Source organism: Lynx rufus, unplaced genomic scaffold (assembly GCF_022079265.1).
Source record: "Lynx rufus isolate CCGP_SWC_20201006 ecotype Redwood Valley unplaced genomic scaffold, mLynRuf1.p SCAF_1, whole genome shotgun sequence".
Classification (NCBI taxonomy): domain Eukaryota; kingdom Metazoa; phylum Chordata; class Mammalia; order Carnivora; family Felidae; genus Lynx; species Lynx rufus.
The window spans coordinates 23,132,506-23,150,818 of NW_025814823.1; the positions used below are offsets into that span (position 1 = coordinate 23,132,506).

At 40.1% G+C, this 18,313-nt stretch overlaps 1 protein-coding gene across 2 annotated transcripts; it reads right to left on the reverse strand.

Moving 5' to 3' along the window:
* Nucleotides 1–5,409: 5,409 nt before the first annotated feature.
* NUDT15 (nudix hydrolase 15) lies at nucleotides 5,410–14,566 on the reverse strand. 2 transcript variants are annotated; one of them, XM_047079771.1, is made up of 3 exons: nucleotides 14,391–14,566; nucleotides 10,582–10,778; nucleotides 5,410–5,922 (listed from the first exon to the last, which is right to left on the reverse strand). In XM_047079771.1, the coding sequence occupies exons 1-3, from the start codon at nucleotides 14,546–14,548 to the stop codon at nucleotides 5,783–5,785; spliced, it is 495 nt and encodes a 164-aa protein (XP_046935727.1). In that variant the 5' UTR covers nucleotides 14,549–14,566; the 3' UTR covers nucleotides 5,410–5,782. The 2 variants fall into 2 exon arrangements, with proteins under 2 accessions (XP_046935727.1, XP_046935735.1); XM_047079779.1 differs by lacking the exon at nucleotides 14,391–14,566 and adding an exon at nucleotides 13,757–14,109.
* Nucleotides 14,567–18,313: the final 3,747 nt, after the last annotated feature.

Genomic DNA, 18,313 nt, shown 5'->3' on the forward strand with positions numbered 1-18,313 from the left:
TTGATTCTGTTACAGTTCCTTAAGCTTTGAGATTTAGGCCACCTGTTAGCTTAGTTTGTTAGGTATGCTACAACAAAAACAGAATCATGACTTAAACGGGAATTTATTTTCACACAGTTCCAGAGGTTAGAAGTCCAAGCTCAAGGTGTAGGGAGGTTTGGCAAGTCTCTCATTGGCTTGCCTTCTTTCTGTGTTCTCATGTGATATCAAACTGCTATCTACAGACTCACCTTAAATTTATGTATGCAGTTCTGTGACCTCTCATCCAAAACCCTGGGGTCTAAGTGTATTTCACAATTTGGATTTTTAAAAATATTTTAGAAAGCAGGATATATATAGATATATCCACATATCATATGTTATATCTATATCTCTCTATATATCATATGTTATATAATACCCCCAGCAAGGTCTGAAGAGGCACCTTATAAAGAGAGCACTTAAGATTTCTTTAGTGGGGTGCCTGGATGGCTCAGTTGGTTAAGTGGCTCTTGATTTTAGCTCAAGACATCTCATGGTTGTGAGATCAAGCCCCACAGAGCCTGCTTAAGATTCTCTGTCTCTCTAACATGATATTCTATGGAAAACCCAGAGATTCCACCAAAAACCTCCTAGAACTGATACGTGAATTCAGCAAGGTCGCAGGATATAAAATCAGTGCACAGAAATCAGTTGCATTTCTATACGCCAATAATGAGGCAACAGAGAAATCAAGGAATCGATCCCATTTGCAATTGCACCAAAAATCATAAAATACCTAGGAATAAACCTAACCAAAGAGGTGAAAAATCTATACACTGAAAACTATAGAAAGCTTATGAAAGAAATTGAAGAAGACATTTAAAAAATGAAAAAATATTCCATGCTCCTGGATTGGAAGAACAAATATTGTTAAAATGTCGATACAACCCAAAGCAATCTACATATTCAATGCAATTCCTATCAAAATAACACCAGCATTCTTCACAGAGCTAGAACAAACAATCCTAAAATTTGTATGAAACCAGAAAAGACCCTGAATAGCCAAAGCAATCCTGAAAAAGAAAACTAAAGCTGGAGGCATCACAATCTGGGACTTGTATTACAAAGCTGTAATCAAGACAGTATGGTACTGGCACAAAAACAGACACTTAGATGAGTGGAACAGAATAGAGAATCCAGAAGTGAATCCACAAACATATGGCCAACTAATCTTTGACAAAGCAGGAAAGAATATCCAATAAAATAAAAATATTCTCTTCAGCAAATGGTGTTGGGAAAACTGGATAGTGACCTGCAGCAGAATGAACCTGGACCACTTTCTTACACCATACACAAAAATAAACTCAAAATGGATGAAAGACTTAAACGTAAGATAGAAAGCCGTCAAAATCTGCCAGGAAAAAGCAGGTAAAAGCCTCTTTGATCTCAGGTGCAGCAGCTTCTCACTCAACATGTCTCGAGGCAAGGGAAACAAAAGCAAAAATGAACTGGGACCTCATCAAGATAAAAAGCTTCTGCATAATGAAGGAGAGAAACAATCAGCAAAACTAAAAGGCAACCAATGGAATGGGAGAAGATATTTGCAAATGATATATCCGATAAAGGGTTAGTATCCAAAATCTATATAGAACTTCTCAAACTCAATACCCGAAAAGCAGAATGCAGTCAAGAAATGGGCAAAAGACGTGAACAGACAATTTTCCAAAGAAGACATCCAGATGGCTAACAGACACATGAAAAAATGCTTAACATGGCTCATCATCAGGGAAATACAAATCCAAACCACAATGAGATACCACCTCACACCAGTCAGAATGGCTAATATTAACAACTCAGGCAACAACAGATGTTGGCGAGGATGCAGAGAAAGAGGATCTCTTTTGTACTGCTGGTGGGAATGCAAGCTGGTGCAACCATTCTGGAAAACAGTATGGCGGTTCCTCAAAAAGTTAAAAATAGAACGACCCTACAACCCACCTGCACTAGTAGGTATTTATCTAAGGGATACAGGTGTGCTGTTTCAAAGGGGCACATACACCTCAATGTATACAGCAGCACTATCGACAATAGCCAAAGTACGGAAAGAGCCCAAATGTCCATCAACAGATGAATGGATAAAGAAGAAGTGGTATATATATGAAATGGAGTATTACTCAGCAATCAAAAAGAATGAAATCTTGCCATTTGCAACAAAGTGGATGGAACCAGAGGGTATTATGCCAAACAAAATTAGTCAGAGAAAGACAAATATCATATGACTTCACTTATGTGGAATTTAAGATACAAAACAGATGAACATAAGGGAAGGGAAGCAAAAATAATATAAAAACAGGGAGGGGGACAAAACATAAGAGACTCTTAAATACAGAAAACAAACTGAGGGTTGCTGGAGGGGTGTAGGTGAGGGGATGGGCTAAGTGGGTAAGGGGCATTAAGGAAGACACCTGTTGGGATGAGCACTGGGTATTATATGTAGAGGATGAATCACTAGAATCTACTGAAATCATTACTGCACTGTATGCTAACTAACCTGGATGTAAATTAAAAAATAAAATCTTAAAAAAAAAAGATTCTCCATCTCTGTCTCCTGCCCCTCCCCTACTTAAATAAATACATAAATAAATAACATGAAAAAGATCTCTTTAGCAAAGATTTGTATACTCTGTGACCCAGCCTTCCCATTCATAGGTTTACATCCGACAGAAATCAGTACACACGTGAACCCTAAAGAAAGCATGCGCACATGCTCATAGCAGCCTTATTTGTAACAGCCTCAATTGGAAACGAGCCAAATGACCATGAGATTTAATTTTCTGAAAAGGCTCTCTAGGCGTACTGTCAAAAATAAGTCAGGATAAATTTTATGTCATGTGTATTTGACCTCAATCAGTTAGTTGGAGGGGTAAAAACTGCAGGTGCAGTCTGGGAAAAAGAGGACAAGCACCCCTACACTAGAGGAGAGGCAGCTGGGACAACCTCACAGGACATGGATTCAGAAGACATGAAAGAAACAGAATGGACAAGAGATGGTGGCTGCTTTACGTGGGGGAAGGGAGTCTAATTTGAGCAATTCAGCAGGTAGTGGAGTCATTCCTGGAGAGGAATACAAAGGCAACTTCAGTTTGGAACATAACAAATTAGAAGGACGGAAAAGCTCAGGTAGAGATGGGTGGTGTGTGGTTGGGTCTGAAGCTTAGGAAAAAGGTCCGAGCTATACATAATGTCTTTTGGAGAGTCCTCAACAATGGGTGGAAAGTGAATCTGTAAAGAAGGAAAAGAACAGAGGACAGGAGGATGAAGTCAAAAAAGCTGGTGAACAGCTTGGCTTGCCCGCCTGCTACTTTGTTCCTTCTGCCCATGATCTGTTCTGATAAGTAAAATGAGGAGTCCTATGTCATTGCATACAGAGCTACTGAGCATTATTATTAGGCAAAAAGCCAAATACTTAAACATAGCATACTAAAAATGGGAAATCTAGAATGGAAATTTGGGATTAAATGTGATAGATTCAACTTACAATATAATTAAGTACCTATCATAGTACTTGACACACAGTAGGTATAAACTAAATGCTTATGGAGGATCTTAACTATGGACTCACGTGTTCACTTTGTCAAGTCCATAAAGCGGAAGGCTTGGTCCATGCCTCTCAGTCATTGTGTGCTGTTATCTTTATTTGCATTCTTCACAAAGGCTACGCAAGCAAAGCACTGGCTTCTAAGTACAACATGAATAGTCGAATTATTTTTTAAAAAGGCAGCATTGATATGACTGATCTTATGTTGGAAGAAGACTTTGTTTTCTCCCCCGTAGATGATTCCCTGAGCTTTCCTTCTCCACAGTTCTCAGTTAATGTGATTCTTGCTGCCCCAAAGACAGTATTTTATTTGAAAGCATTTGCCTTATTTGGATAGCTATTAAAGAACTGTTTCTCCAAGGGAGGCTGAATTCACCACATGCTCCACTGGGAGGGTTTTTGCTAGGATACTGCACTTGCTTATCAGGGGATACAGGACACCTCAGGGATTGACCTGGCACACAGATGAAGGAAGAGATATTTCAGACTCCCCAGTGTCCTGGCAGAGCGAGGCATACTTCAGGAACTGTAGCGGACATTTAATTGTATGAGAATATTGCTAGTAGTCAGCATTAGTTTTTTTCCATTAAAGGTATTCTCAAACCATCTAAGAATTAACTGCTTACCTAAGAGTTCTAAATCCTCCTCCAGTCATCTGCTTATTTAGAGAAATATTTACTGAGTGATTACGGATGCCAACGGAGCATATGAGGTGCTGGGGAAAATGCAATCCCCTTCTAACATGAAACTTAAAAAAATTTTTTTCACCATCTTATTGAAAATACTTATTTTTTAAATTTCATCTCATTTTATTTTTATTTAAATTCAAGCTATTTAATATACAGTATAGTCTTGGCTTCAGAAGTAGAACCCAGTGATTCATCTTTTACATGTAACACTCAGTGCTCATCCTGCAAAATGCCCTCCTTAATGCCCATCACCCATTTAATCCACCTCTCCCTCAGACCCCCCTCCAACAACCCTCAGTTTGTTCTCTGTATTTAAGTGTCTCTTATGATTTGCCTCTCTCTTTGTTTTTATCTTATTTTTTCTTCCTTTCCCCTATGTTCATCTGTTGAGTTTCTCAAATTCCACATATAGCCCAGGTTAGTTTTTTTCTTTCCATAAACCTTCGTATCTAATTATGTGTATGTAAAACAAAAACAGAAACAAAAAACAATCTCATAAGCTCCTAATGAACCTGTCCATTAAGAATTTAAAGTAGCAGATATGGAAAAACTCTACTTTGTGGTAAGTTTTTGAAGCTATAAGACATCTGCTTGGATAATCACTAACCTGAAGAATCAATGAATTCCCAATCCACTATATTTGAGATAAACCTATGGAACGGTTTCATCCATAAGGCTTGCCTGGTTTCCTCTTAAATTCAATCTGTTACAGTACCACACATCACTTAGCCTCTGGACAGCTTCTCTGTACACTCATGAAAGAATGACAATGAGAAAGGAAAATAATGTCCTGCCTATTATGAAAACATCTTTGACCTTGAGTGCCCTTGAAAGGGTCTCATGGACCTCCCCAGACGTCACCTGGAGGACCACTGCCCTAGTCTAATCTCATTTTACCTATAAGGAAGCTGGATCTCACAAAGATTATGTGAGAAATCCAAAAGTCCATGGCCTGTTAATGACAGTATAATATCTCAGACAGTTTGTCTCACTTCTCTTGAGGTAGCTTCTGAATCAGAAACCTGGGAAATATACCCTAATGACCTGTCCTGTCCCTCCAGTTGCAAAGACTGTCACACTATAGTACCAAAAATTTTGTTTTAAATAAAACAGACAAGGAAAGTCAACAAATGTGATAAATTCCGCAACAGGCATACTGTGTTAGCATCTGAATTAGGATCTTTATTTGAACAGAAACACTAGGGCAGATTCTATAGCCCTCCATGCCGGGCAGGCTGGTAATGACAAACTGCACAGTAAATATCACAGAAAAATACAGAAAGCAGAATTGCCACAATATCACCATTCATCACATTTTCTGAGTCTGAAATGCAATTGATGACATCATGCCAGCAAATTTTTCATAAGTACTGGCTGAAAGGGTGGTGGGTATATTAAAAGGCGGCAAATCAACTGGCAAGCATATAGAAATTTTTACGTAAGATGGAGTTGTTCTGAAATGTAGGTATTTTTCATTCTCTCACAGAACCTTATTTTGTTTTTTCAAAGTATATCAGGTTATCTTCTTCTTCCCCTAGAGATGATGACCTTTGTATGCTACCAGGTGATCTAAATCTTCTTTAAATGGATTGTAGCCTTGTTCCTTTAAACACCGCAGTGCGCAGAAAAGCTGGGCCAGTGGAGGAAATTCTTCCCAGGGAACCCATTCCCAACCTAGAAAAGAAAGATACCAAATCAATTTATTTAGCTGGAAGGAAACAAAGAATATTTATTTTGGCAAGTTAACCTATACTTCGAAAAAATTAATTAAATATAAAAATGACTTGCAACTAATAATAACATGCTACTAATCACAGTGATGCCGTGCATTAGCTCAGCTGTACCAACATCATTTGCCTTTAGAATGAAGATCTTAACAGAAGGGGGATCATTTAAAACATGCTGTTATTTCAACATGAGACCAAGCTTACAAGGGCCCCATGATGGTAAAATCCAGATTTAAGAGAATTCAATTTTTGCTTGAATATTTGGCTGAACAAAACATACAGAACTTTACACATGACAGGTGGTAACACTACATGAAAACAAACCAGCTGCCCCACCTATAGAATAAGGTAAGTTACATTTCTAAGCTATCCTCCATCTTGTTAAAAAGTAATGGAAACTGTGCAGAGAATAAAAATATTCTCTGGCTGTGGTACACTTTAGATAGAAAGACAATATGGATGGGACTGATTTTCAAAAATCCATTGAAAAAGGAAAGATTTAACAGTATCTATTGTGAAATACACAAAATCCTAGAAAAATGCTCTAGGCAACAGTATTCTCTTTGATGACTTAAATGTAAGGAACATGAAAGCACAGATGCTCATAACAGGTGAATATATAAATATTATATTACTAAGATGTACACTCCATGTTCTAAGTTTCTTCATGGTCACACGCATATACTTGTTTAAATGCAGTTTCTTCCACTAAGTGTTTCTCTGCCTGTAAGATACAGGTGTGCAGTTTCACTCTGGGACAGGGGACAAAGAATCCATGAAGTTAGAACAAGTTCAGGAAGGAGTGATCAGCAACTGTGACCTAAGAGTCTAAGAGAAAGAGAGTAGGACAGAAGGAGGGAGAAAGAAAGAGAGACAGAGAGAGAGAGGGAGAGAGGTGTCACCCAACAATGTGTTGCAAGATGCGGAATTAACAGTCTCAAGGGAGCTGTCTGTCAAGTCTATCCTGTCTGCGAGAAAATGAAGCATCTGGCTGATCCTCCTGATTATAATTGGATGGCTGGAGAAAAGATGTCATAACCAGTAACCTGAAGCAGGTGATCCAGATCCAGGATCTGACGAACATGGGAGAGAAAATGCATCTTTATGCTATAAATAAAACCACCACCACAGAGCTGCTGCACCCTGGCTGTGGTGCAGCTGGCTACCCAGCAAGTGAAAATAACTCCTGCTATGTTGTCATGAAGGGCTAGAGAGGAATCAGTGTTTCTTTTTTTCTTTTTCTTTTTCTTTTTTTTTTTTTTTGAGGAATCAGTGTTTCTGATCAAATCTGACTTGGTGCTAGTAACCTTGGGCCTTATAAAATCATACTGTGTGACCTCAGATTACTAGCCTGTGAGAAGGTCAACAAAATGAAGGTGGACAAGCTCAAAAAAAGTTATATAAATGAAAAAAAATCACAAGGCATGTAAAAATGAGTCAAAACTACCAGATTCTAGGAAGGGAAAAACATTACATACCATAACATAGTAACAAAAACTAACACAGAACTTTATAACATAGGATAATAATCTTTTAGAAGTTGTTTAAATGTAGGCCGGTCTAGATACTATACTGAAGAACCTCATCCCCTTGTTCCCTTCTTCCTTCAACATGGTCTGAACAATATACTCTGAATAGGAGCCAGGCACGGGAGAGTCAAAGGTGAATGAGCCCAAACATCTGCTCTTTATGCATTCAAAGTTCAGTAAAGGAAAACTAGCGAGTACGATTTGAAGCTGAACACCCCAACTGAGCCTGAGATGCCTTCTAACGTCAGGGGAAGAAAACTAGAAATACGGGCCTACAGTGCAGAGCAGGACAGGAAGTCGAGCCTTGCACCAGGCTTCAGCAACCCCAACCCCAACAGAGGCGGAGGCGGGGAGGCAGAGGCAGCCGGCTGGAGATTGGTCAGAACTGATGGGACAGTCAGTGGCTCTGCTGTTTTCCCCTCAGCCCTTCTCCACAAATGAATACTATGTCTGCTCCTTGTGAAGGACGCTAAGTATGCAAAACCAAAGTATTTCATCATTTTGTCTCGTCTTGTGTCAGGTTTTTGCTGCTGGTAGAAAAGAGAAAAATAAGGATATGGTCATTCCTTCCAAGTTTAGGGCTCTCTTTTAAGAGAACAATAATAATCTGTGCTTACTGCCTGAATATATGACACCTCGAACTAATTTTTAAAAATTCCGTTATGGGAACTGTACTTTGCTTTAAAGAAAAAAAGTAAATTGAGTCCTACAAAAAGTATTAAAGTGGAAATATACATATTTACACTGCAAGTTAATATTAAAAAGACAAGTAACTGTTCCTCCCCACAGCTTCAGGATGTCAAGACTACTGAGTTTTGTTTCCACTGTTACTCTGGACTCCCCTCTCTCCTATTCCTCCTTTTATCCAGGATCATTGGGGATGTGAGAGATAGAAGAACTTGTAGACAGCACCCCCAGTGAACCTGGTACATTTTCTCACCTGCCCTTCTTAAGGCATGAATGATTTTAGTTGTACCTTAGGCCAACTGAAAGCCTTTGGAAACTTCTTGGGTATTGATGTGTGTGTCACTGTGATATAAGGAATATATATATAAGGAATATATGTGATATATTCCTTATATCATAATCTATATATAGCTTTCCTCCCTGTTTTCTGGCACAGAGTTCCCGAAACCTTTGTATTCTCCTAAGAGATAGGGACGAGAGGAACACTTGCTATCCATAATAAGCCTCTTTCAACCGTACCTGAGTTTATGCTAATAAGCTGATGGGTGGCTGGGCTGAACCTATCCTTAGATAGGTTCAGAATTGGGGGCTGGTGACCAGAAAGATACATCCCACCTGAGGAGAGAGGAGAGGAGCTGGAGATTGAATTAATCACCAGCAGATAATGATTTAATCAATCATAGAGACTATGATAATATGTACCAATCCCATTACATACGAACCTCTATGAAAACCCCACACAACAGGATTCAGAGAGTTTTCTGGGAGGTGAACACGTCAAGGTGCTCATTGAGAGTACGGATGCTCTGCGTCCCTCCCTCTGCCCACCTTGCCCAGTGCGTCTTCCATGTGGCTGTTTCTGAGCTGTTTCCTCTATAACAAACTGGTAATGTAAGTAAAGTGGTTTCCTGAGTTCTGAAGGCCATTCTAGCAAATTACTGAACCTGAGGAGGAGGTTGTGGGAACCCCAATTTATAGCCAGGTGACCAGAAGTACAGGAGGCCAGGACTTAGCGACTGGTATTTGAAGTGGGTGCAGTCTTGTGGGACGGACTCTGTAATGTTTGGGATCTGACACTGACTCCAGGTAGACAGTGCAAGAATGTAACTGAATTACAGGGCATCCAATTGATGTCCGGAGAACTATTTGATGTGAAGAAAAGAGCCACAGGTTTGGTGTTGGAGTGTAGTGAGTAAAAATAGCTCAGATGTTGCTAGTTCACTTGAGATGATTCCAAGTCATTACCTGTTTTATAAAAAGTCGTACATGACTCAACAGGCCTTCGGGTAGAACATGCCCTTCTGTTCAGTCAATGAATTCAATCTGCAAACCACTTAACTCATGATTTATCCATTCTAGAAATTTCACTTTTTCCAGGCCTTGGCACATATGCCCCCTCCTCAGAGGCCCTCCATGACCACCCTGTCTGATGCAGCACCCATGGGTCACTATCCTTTACACCGTTTTACTTTTATTCTTATTCCTTATCATTACATTGTAAAGTATCTGCTAATGTGTTGCCTTTCCCCCGGATTAAAAAAAATGTAAAACCTGAGAGGGGAGGGACTTTGTTCCACACACCACTGTTTCTTTAGCGCCTAGAATGGTACCTGGCATGCAGTACTCAGTAAGCATTTGTTGAATGACAAGATTCTTCCATAGTGGAGAATAAATTAAATGTTTATGGGGAGGTCCAGTACACAAGACCGCTTGGATAAGGTTTCACAAGGCAAAGAATATATTTGGTAAGTTTGATATTTTATTCCTTCTCATGGAGTTTTATGAAATTTGAAGAGAGATGATCCATGCAAAGCCCTTAGGACAATGCTTAGCACACAGTAAATCACATCAATGTTGTTAAAGCTTTCAGAGCACTCGACTCAACACCGAGGATAACTGTTTTGTCAGGTTAGTCACTCTCCACGCAAGGAAATTTGTATCTTTCTTACACAAGAGAGAAAACTGAGGATGGCACCTTCAACGTTTTGCTTAAAATCAGTCTGAAGCAAAATTAAATGCTAAAAATAAAACTAAGACTTACTGAGTACTTACAGAGTTCATTTGGTTCTTTATATGTATTAACTAATTTTATCCCTGCAACAACCCATCGGAGGTAGTTGCTATTATCACAGAGGAGAAAAGAGACCCAGAGACATGAAATAACTCGCCCAAGGTTACAAACCTCTACGTGGAAAAACCAGGATGCAAGTCAAGTAGTCTGGCTTCAGGCCAGTTCTGTTTCCTGCTATATGCTTATGTCGCCAGGATTTAAGTATATGTATTTACACTTCTGTATGAAAAGACTAATTCTCTTTGCATGGCAAACATAATGTAATACTCAGATGATAAACTCCTCAAAGAACATGAATTATTACACATAATCCTCTTACTTTCATTTTTTTCAGGCTCTATGTTCTTTGGTTCTGAATCGTAAGTCATGTCCACTTCCCCTTTCATTAGTATTGTCACATAATGGTAATTTTCTTTCTCATCAAAGGCATTCACGACTGAGGCAAAGCGAACGTTTTTCAAGCGAAGAGCTGCTTCTTCCCAGGTTTCCCTTTGAGCACATTCTTCCCACGTTTCACTGGAAAACAGAAGCACAGCACTGTATTCAATTTTAGTTACATAACTTATTATTTTTTTTGCCATGAAATTCCTGCCTAGAAATTTCTAGTCTAAAGCAAAAAACAAAAAACCCTGTAATTGGCTCTTGCTTTCTAACAATCAATCAACAACCCTGCCTTTGGACATTCTCTTTATCTCAACTATAAAGTATCTGAAGTTATCTGAAGACCAAAAGGACTTCCTATTGAGAAAAAAAGAACATTTAGCCAATTTAGCACTAGTTCACATGCCTGGCAACTGTATGCAATCAGGAGACAGTTAAGGATACAGTTAAGAGCACAGGCTTTGGAGTCAGCTAAACCTAATAAAAAGAGGTAATACTACTTTCCAACGGGGTTGTTGCAAGTGTATCAAGAAGTGGATGATGTCTTTTCCTGCAGTCTCAGAATTTTCGTTGAAGCCTTAAAATTCAGGACAATAGGCAATAAACACCTCAAATTCTAAAGAGTATGGCAAGAGAGCAAACAGATGCCATCTAAAGGCTTGCAAGTCTCTTGACCTTCACCCTACCCAGCCTACATAATAAGGAGATTTAGGGCAGGGAGGAAAGTTATGAATTTTCAAGCATAGTAGCAACGTTTCCCTTCATCCTGATGAAAGGACAACTCTGCCTGAGGCCAAGTGAGAGGTGCTTCAAGAAAACTGATCACAGAGATTGAGTGTGATTCCCAAGGAGATACTGGCGTGTTCCTCCCCTGCTAAAGTCATATCGAGCTACAGAAACTCACAGGCCTGTGATTCAGAGTAGAGGTGGTACAAAGGTAAGAGCTCTTGGGCAAGTCTAAAGTGTGTCCCTTGGTGTTTAGGGATGTACGTGAATAGAGAAGCTGACATTTATTCCCACTTTGAGAATCTGGAAAGCAGGAGACTGGCTACAGAAGCCCACGATGAATGAGCAAGGAGAAAGGGTGACAGTGAGGGCATTACTCCCATTGTGAATTTTCTTCTGGGTCCAGTAGATGCTACAAGAGACTGCTGGGGATCCCAGCAGAAAGAAAAAGCAAGATAGTGTTCTAGTAAGCAAGAGCTACATCAGCCACCTATGTCTGAGAACTGTGCAGGAGAGACATCCTTGTGGGATTTCCAAACAACCAACAGACATACCCTGAGGAAGAGGGCACAACATCCAGAGGGCACCAATGGATGGATCACAGCAGCACTAGTCATGTAAAAAGTTTGGCCCACCCTCTCCCTCCCCAACATCCTGGAGAGGGAAGGAAACCAGAAACAGTGAGAAAAGGAGGAGGTCTTCCTCCTCTCTCCTTTCCCCACTACAGACAAATGCTTGGAAGTGGATCATAATGACCAAATGGGATTTATTTTTCTAATCAAGTGACAGGAAAACTATAGAATTTGCAGGAAATGTCAGAGAACAGCAGAAAAGGGAAAGACAACAGAAGGAGGGGTGCTTGGATGGCTTAGTCAGTTAAGCCTCCAACTCTTGGTTTCCACTCAGGTCATGATCTCTTGGTTTTGTGGGTTTTAGCCCCGTGTCAGGCTCTGCACTGGCAATGTGGAGCCTGCTTGGGATTCTTTCTCTCTCCCTCTCTCTCTGCCCCTACCCCACTGGCAGTGTCTCTGCCTATCTCAAAATAAATAAGCTTAAAAAAAATTATAAAGACAAGGGAAGGAGAAAATTAAGCCATTTTCTATTTGTCTCCTCTCAAACTTAGCCCATTCAGTATACCAGTCATATAAAGATAAGTGAAAGCATATATGTGAAGAGCTTGGCATAATATCTAGCACTCAGTAAAAAGCTCATTAAAGGACAATTTTGCCTATTATCATTGGATATCTGAGTAAAGATTCCAATACTTTATTGTGTTAGCATTAAGATATCTATCTCTAGCCATTGCAATTGACAAAGTACAATACAGTGTGTCCCTCTGGGCAATGTGACCCTTAACCTGGAAATTTTATTAGTTATTAACTGAAGGTTTATCTTAATTATCTAGGGGCACCTGGGTGGCTCAGTTGGTTAAGTGGCTGACTTTGGCTCAGGTCATGATCTTGCAGTTCGTGAGATCAAGCCCCGCGTCGGGCTCTGTGCTGACAGCTCGGAGCCTGGAGCCTGCTCCGGATTCTGTGTCTCCCTCTCTCTCTGCCCCTCCCCTGCTCGCACTCTGTCTCTCTCTCAAAAATAAACATGAAAAAAATTTTTTTAAATGTTTTATCTTAATTATCTAAAAATGATAAACTTATTGATGTTTTTTAAAATCCTGAAAACCATTTTAAAAATTCCATGTGCTAAAAGATCATAGGAATTCCATGTTTTATCAAAGACAAAGTCTGATTAAAAGGCACCTGCATCAAGTCTCTAACTAGCACTTTATAACAAATAGGTAGATTACAAGAATATAGTCAGAATGTAAGAAATTCTAATGACCCATACTCTTCAACATGGGATGGTAAAAAAAAAGGGAAAGAGGGATTACTGTTAGATTTGGAGACTTAAATTTATCAATCCCAAATTACAATCAATCCCAAAGTACAATCTTCCTTTGATCTTGATTGGTAGAAAACAATACATTTTCAAGACAAATGGGGAAAGTGGTACAGACTGACTATATCACAGGTTATTAAAGAATTATCTTGTTAAGGTGTGAAAACGTATTTTCTTAAGGTGTGAAAATGGAGTTACATTTTTTAAAAAAGCCTATGACAGGTACATAACGAACTGTTTATGGGCGGTATAATAAATGTCTGCGTTTTCCTTCAGAAGAGTCTAGAAAACAAGGGATCTGTGTGTCTGTTGGGATGGAGCAGTAAAGATGAAACAAGAACAAGCCGAGTAGTAAGTATATGAGGATTCACCAACTGTTTACTTTCATGTATGTTTGCACTTTCACACTAATGCAAAAACAAGCGCTGGTTCTGATCGCTTTAGATACTGTTCATCCACCGTTGACTTGAACCTATTCTCACTTCAGAACCCACCTTTTAGCAAAATCCCCGGCTTTCCGCACCATTGGGTAGATCTGACCCTTAACTGTCCAACTTCCTTTATCGGTCTGATCCGCCATCAAACACAGAATGCCACGTTAAAGAGTGCTCCGTCCAACCTCCCCACTGTATAGATGAAGACACCGAGGCCCAGAGTTTCACTAGCCCACATGCTTGGTCACGGCGCACCCAAACCTGAGCGGGCAGGACACAGGCCGTCCATCCGTGTACGTTTAGTGCACAGCCCGAACCGTGCAAGTGCCTGAACTGCCACAACTGGGCTAGATCTTCATAAAGACCCACTTTCCGCCTCTTATATGTAAACATTAAGAAAAACACACCCTACACATCAGCCCGCAGGCGCGGATATTAGGCTGCCGGCAGGAAAAGGACTGGGCTGGCGGGGCTCGGGCCGACCACAGACCCTTCGCCAGCCCTCCGCAGCTCAGCGCCCCCTCCTGGCCGGCGCTTGCACCCAGGAGCGCGGCGGCCCGAGGAGAGAACAGAGGAACGCGCGAGATGACGCAGCGTCGGCGCACACGCAACGACGCAAAGACGCACGCACGGGGAGAGCTCGTCGTTCCAGTGCAATTTCGGCTCTCCTTCCGTGGGCTCGGTGGTTGCTCACCCGAATTCCAAATGGCCCCCGGGGAGTTGATAACTGCCGGCTCCTACAGACCCTTTCCTCTTCCCCAGGAGGACGCAACGAGGATGCTTGCTGCTAGTCACCACTACTCCTACCCCGACTCCAGGCCGCCTACGCTGCGGCTCCGCGCGGGCCGTCATAGCGCGCGAGACCCGGCAGAGGCTGCGGGAAGTGACTTCGCCCCGCCCCACGGGCCACTACCAGTCTCGCTGAGCCTGCGCGGGCCCCTGAAATCAAAGCCCGAATCTCTGGGACGTAACCTTCGTGCGTGGTGTCTCTGCCTCACGTGGGGATCCCAGCTTGAGAAGTGTCGCGTTGCCTACCCCAGGACTGCCCGTCAAGGTTTCGATTTAAGTAATGCCACTTACTGTTGTACTTTCAACGTTTATTATTCTCTATTCTCAGATTTCTCCATCATGCGTTTACCAGCCACACGCTTTTATAAACCTCTGGGCCTTTGCACTTACCATTTCTTTGTGTTTGGGTGAACTTCACCACCACAGTAAATTCATTCTAATTATAACTCCAGTCAGTGTTGGACCAGGACAAGGACGGACAGTATAGAAACAACCTAGTATAAATAATTCAGAGTATTAACACAACATGGGAAAAAATTAAGGACAAACAATAAATTGTGCTGGAAGGAGCTAGATATTTGAGAGGAAAGAGAGGCACTGTTCCAGTTGTTTGCACACCATGCACTGGCAAAATAATCCCACCTGAAACAGAATTGTAATGAAAGTGAACTAAAAACGAGCAAATAACTAGACTTTGGATGGGGAGGATTTAATTTTTTTTTTCATTAAAATAAATTAAGTTTGGGGCGCCTGGGTGGCTCAGTTTGTTGGGCGTCCGACTTCGGCTCAGGTCATGATCTCGCAGTCTGTGAGTTCAAACCGGGTGTCAGGCTCTGTGCTGACAGCTCAGAGCCTGGAGCCTGCTTCAGATTCTGTGTCCCTCTTGCTCAGCCCTTCACCTGCTCATGCTCTGTCTCTAAGAATAAGTAAAACATTTAAAAAAAATTAAAATAAGTTTTACTTCTACCAAAATAATGTACATATAATTTAAAAAGTCAATGGTAGAAAATGAAGTAAGGATGGGTAGGGAAAACTTTACCCACGAGTACTCCTTTCATTCACTTTTAGCTCTTTGAACTATTATTTCTGACATTTGCCTTTGTATTTCAAAGTAATAAGCTTATTATTTATGTTCAGGTGAGTGACTAAACACTTGTACAGCATCTGTCCTTCCACCCACAAATGCATTCTTTAATAAGTTAGGTATCAGAAAGATATTCTGTAATATTTTCCCAAATAAAAATTGGCAACATATAGAAAGGATAATATGTCACCACTGGACAAGGGTAAAATACAGGTGGGCTTAATATTTGAAAAATCAATCAATGTAATTTACTGTGTTAAAAGAAAGAGGAAACACATATAATCATCCTAATAGATGCAGAAAAAAAACTTCAGAAAATTCAAGACTTATTTATGATTTTAAAAAGATTTAAGCAAAAAGATTTAAAAGAATTTTAACAACCTGACAAGTATCTACAAAGACCTACAACTAACATATTTAATAGTTGTTATGGTCTCAGTTAGGTCCCCCCACTAAATTTGTCTGTTGGAGTCCTAACCCCCAGTATCTCAGATTATAGCTGTATTCAGAGACAGGGCCTTTAAAGAGGTAATTGAGTTAAAATGAGGTCATTAGGGTGACTCCTAATCCAATATGACTGGTGTCCTTAAAGAAAAGGAGATTAAGGCACAAACACAGACAGAGGAAAAAACATGTAAAAACACAGGGAGAAGACAGGCTAAGAAGAGAGGCCTCAGGAAAAGCCAGTCCCACTGACACCTTGATCTTAGACTTCTAGACTCCAGAATTGTGTGAAAATACATGTTATTTAAGCCAGTTAGGCTGGGGTACTTCCTTACAGCAGCCCTAGCTGTCTAATACATTGGTGAAAGACTAAGATTTGAAAGAAGCAAAGATATCACTTTAAGTCATCACATTGCTGGAGATTCTAGTAAGTGCAACCAATAAAATCAAGAAATATCAGTAAAAGACTGTTAAATCAGGAAGGAAGAAGTAACTGTCTCCATTCACAGACAATCCTGAGAAGTCCACAAAAAAGCTACTGAAACAAATTTAGCAAGTTTCTAGGATTCAAATCAATTATATTTCGATATATGGGTAGTCCCAATTTACGATGGTTCTATTTATGATTTTTTTTACTTTATGATGGTGTAAAAGCAATACACAATCAGTAGAAACCATGATTTGAATTTAGAATTCCGATGTTTTCCCAGGGTGGTGGCATGGCATGTGGGCAGCAGGTTGTGATGCTGGGCAGCAGTAGTGAGCCATCGGTGCCAGTACCTATGCAACCATTCTGTTTTCCACTCAGTACAGCATTCAGTAAATTACATGAGGTATTCAATGCCTCATTATAAAATAAGTAAATAATAAATAATATTTAATAAATTCAGAAACTGAGTTCAAAACCAATATCCTAGAAAATATAAAATACTAGGGGATAAATCTGGCAAAAGATGTGCAAAACCTGTATACCGAAAACTATTGAAAATCACTGAGGGAAATTAAATAAAAGGAGGAAAATACGTGGTCATGGACCAGAAGTCTCCATGTTGGTTTTTTTTAAGTTAATTTATTTATTTTGAGAGAACACACACCAGTGGGGGAGGGGCAGAGAAAGGGAGAGAGAGAGGATCCCAAGCAGGTTCCGCGCTGTCAGCACAGAGCCCGATGCAGGGCTTGAACCATGAGATCATGAGCTGAAATCAAGAGTCAGATGCCTATCGAACTGAGCCATATGGGTGCCCCAGAGGACTCCATATTGTTAATCTGACAAATCTCTTCAAATTAATTTATATGGATTCAATGATATCCCAACCAAAATGCCAGGAGGCTTTTTTTTCCCCCAGTAGAAATGGACTGATTTTAAATTTTATTTAGAAATGCAAAGGAATAGAATAATCAAAACAAGTTTTAAAAAGGAGAAATTTGAAGGATTCTTACTACCTGATTTCAAGACCGAGGATAAAGCCACACTAATTTAAAAAATATGGTATTTATAAAAGCATAGACACATAAATCAATGGACAGAATGGAGAGGCCAGAAATAGGCCTTTTTTAACAGACGGTGTTAGAACAACAACAAAGGATCATTTAATTTATACTTGGTGCCACGTATAACAAACAGGTCATTCATAAAAGACTATTCCTAAATGAAAACACCTAAAAGTATATATTTTCTATAAAAAAAATATAAGAGCATATCTTTGTGATCTGGGTAGGCATAGATTTGTTAGATATGACACCAAAGGTATGATCTGTTAAAAAAATTGATAATTTGGACTTAACTTACTCTCTTTGAGAGACACTATTATGGACTGAATTGTATTTCACCCCTCCCCAACTTTATATGTTGAAGTCGAACCCCCAAATATATTTGATTACGGGGACTTTGGGATTTAGATGAGGTCATAAAGGTGAGATCCTCATGATGGGATCAGTGCCTTTATCAGAGACCAGAGAGCTGATCTCTCCCCAACATGTGAGGACATAAGAAGAAGGTGACTGCACACTAGAAAGATGGCTCTCACAAGAATCTGCTGGCACCTTGATCTTGGACTTCACAGCCTCCAGGACTGTTAGAAACAAATGTCTGTTGTTTAAGACACCCAGTGCATGGTAGATATTTGATTTTAGAAGCCTGAGGTAACTAAGACATACAGTATTTTTAAAAATGAAAAGATAAGCTGCAGACTTTGGAGAAAAATTTGCAAATCACATTTCTGACAAAGGATTTGGATCTAGAATATGTAAGGAATCCTCAAGACCAAAAACAATAAAGCTAACAACCCGATAAATAAATG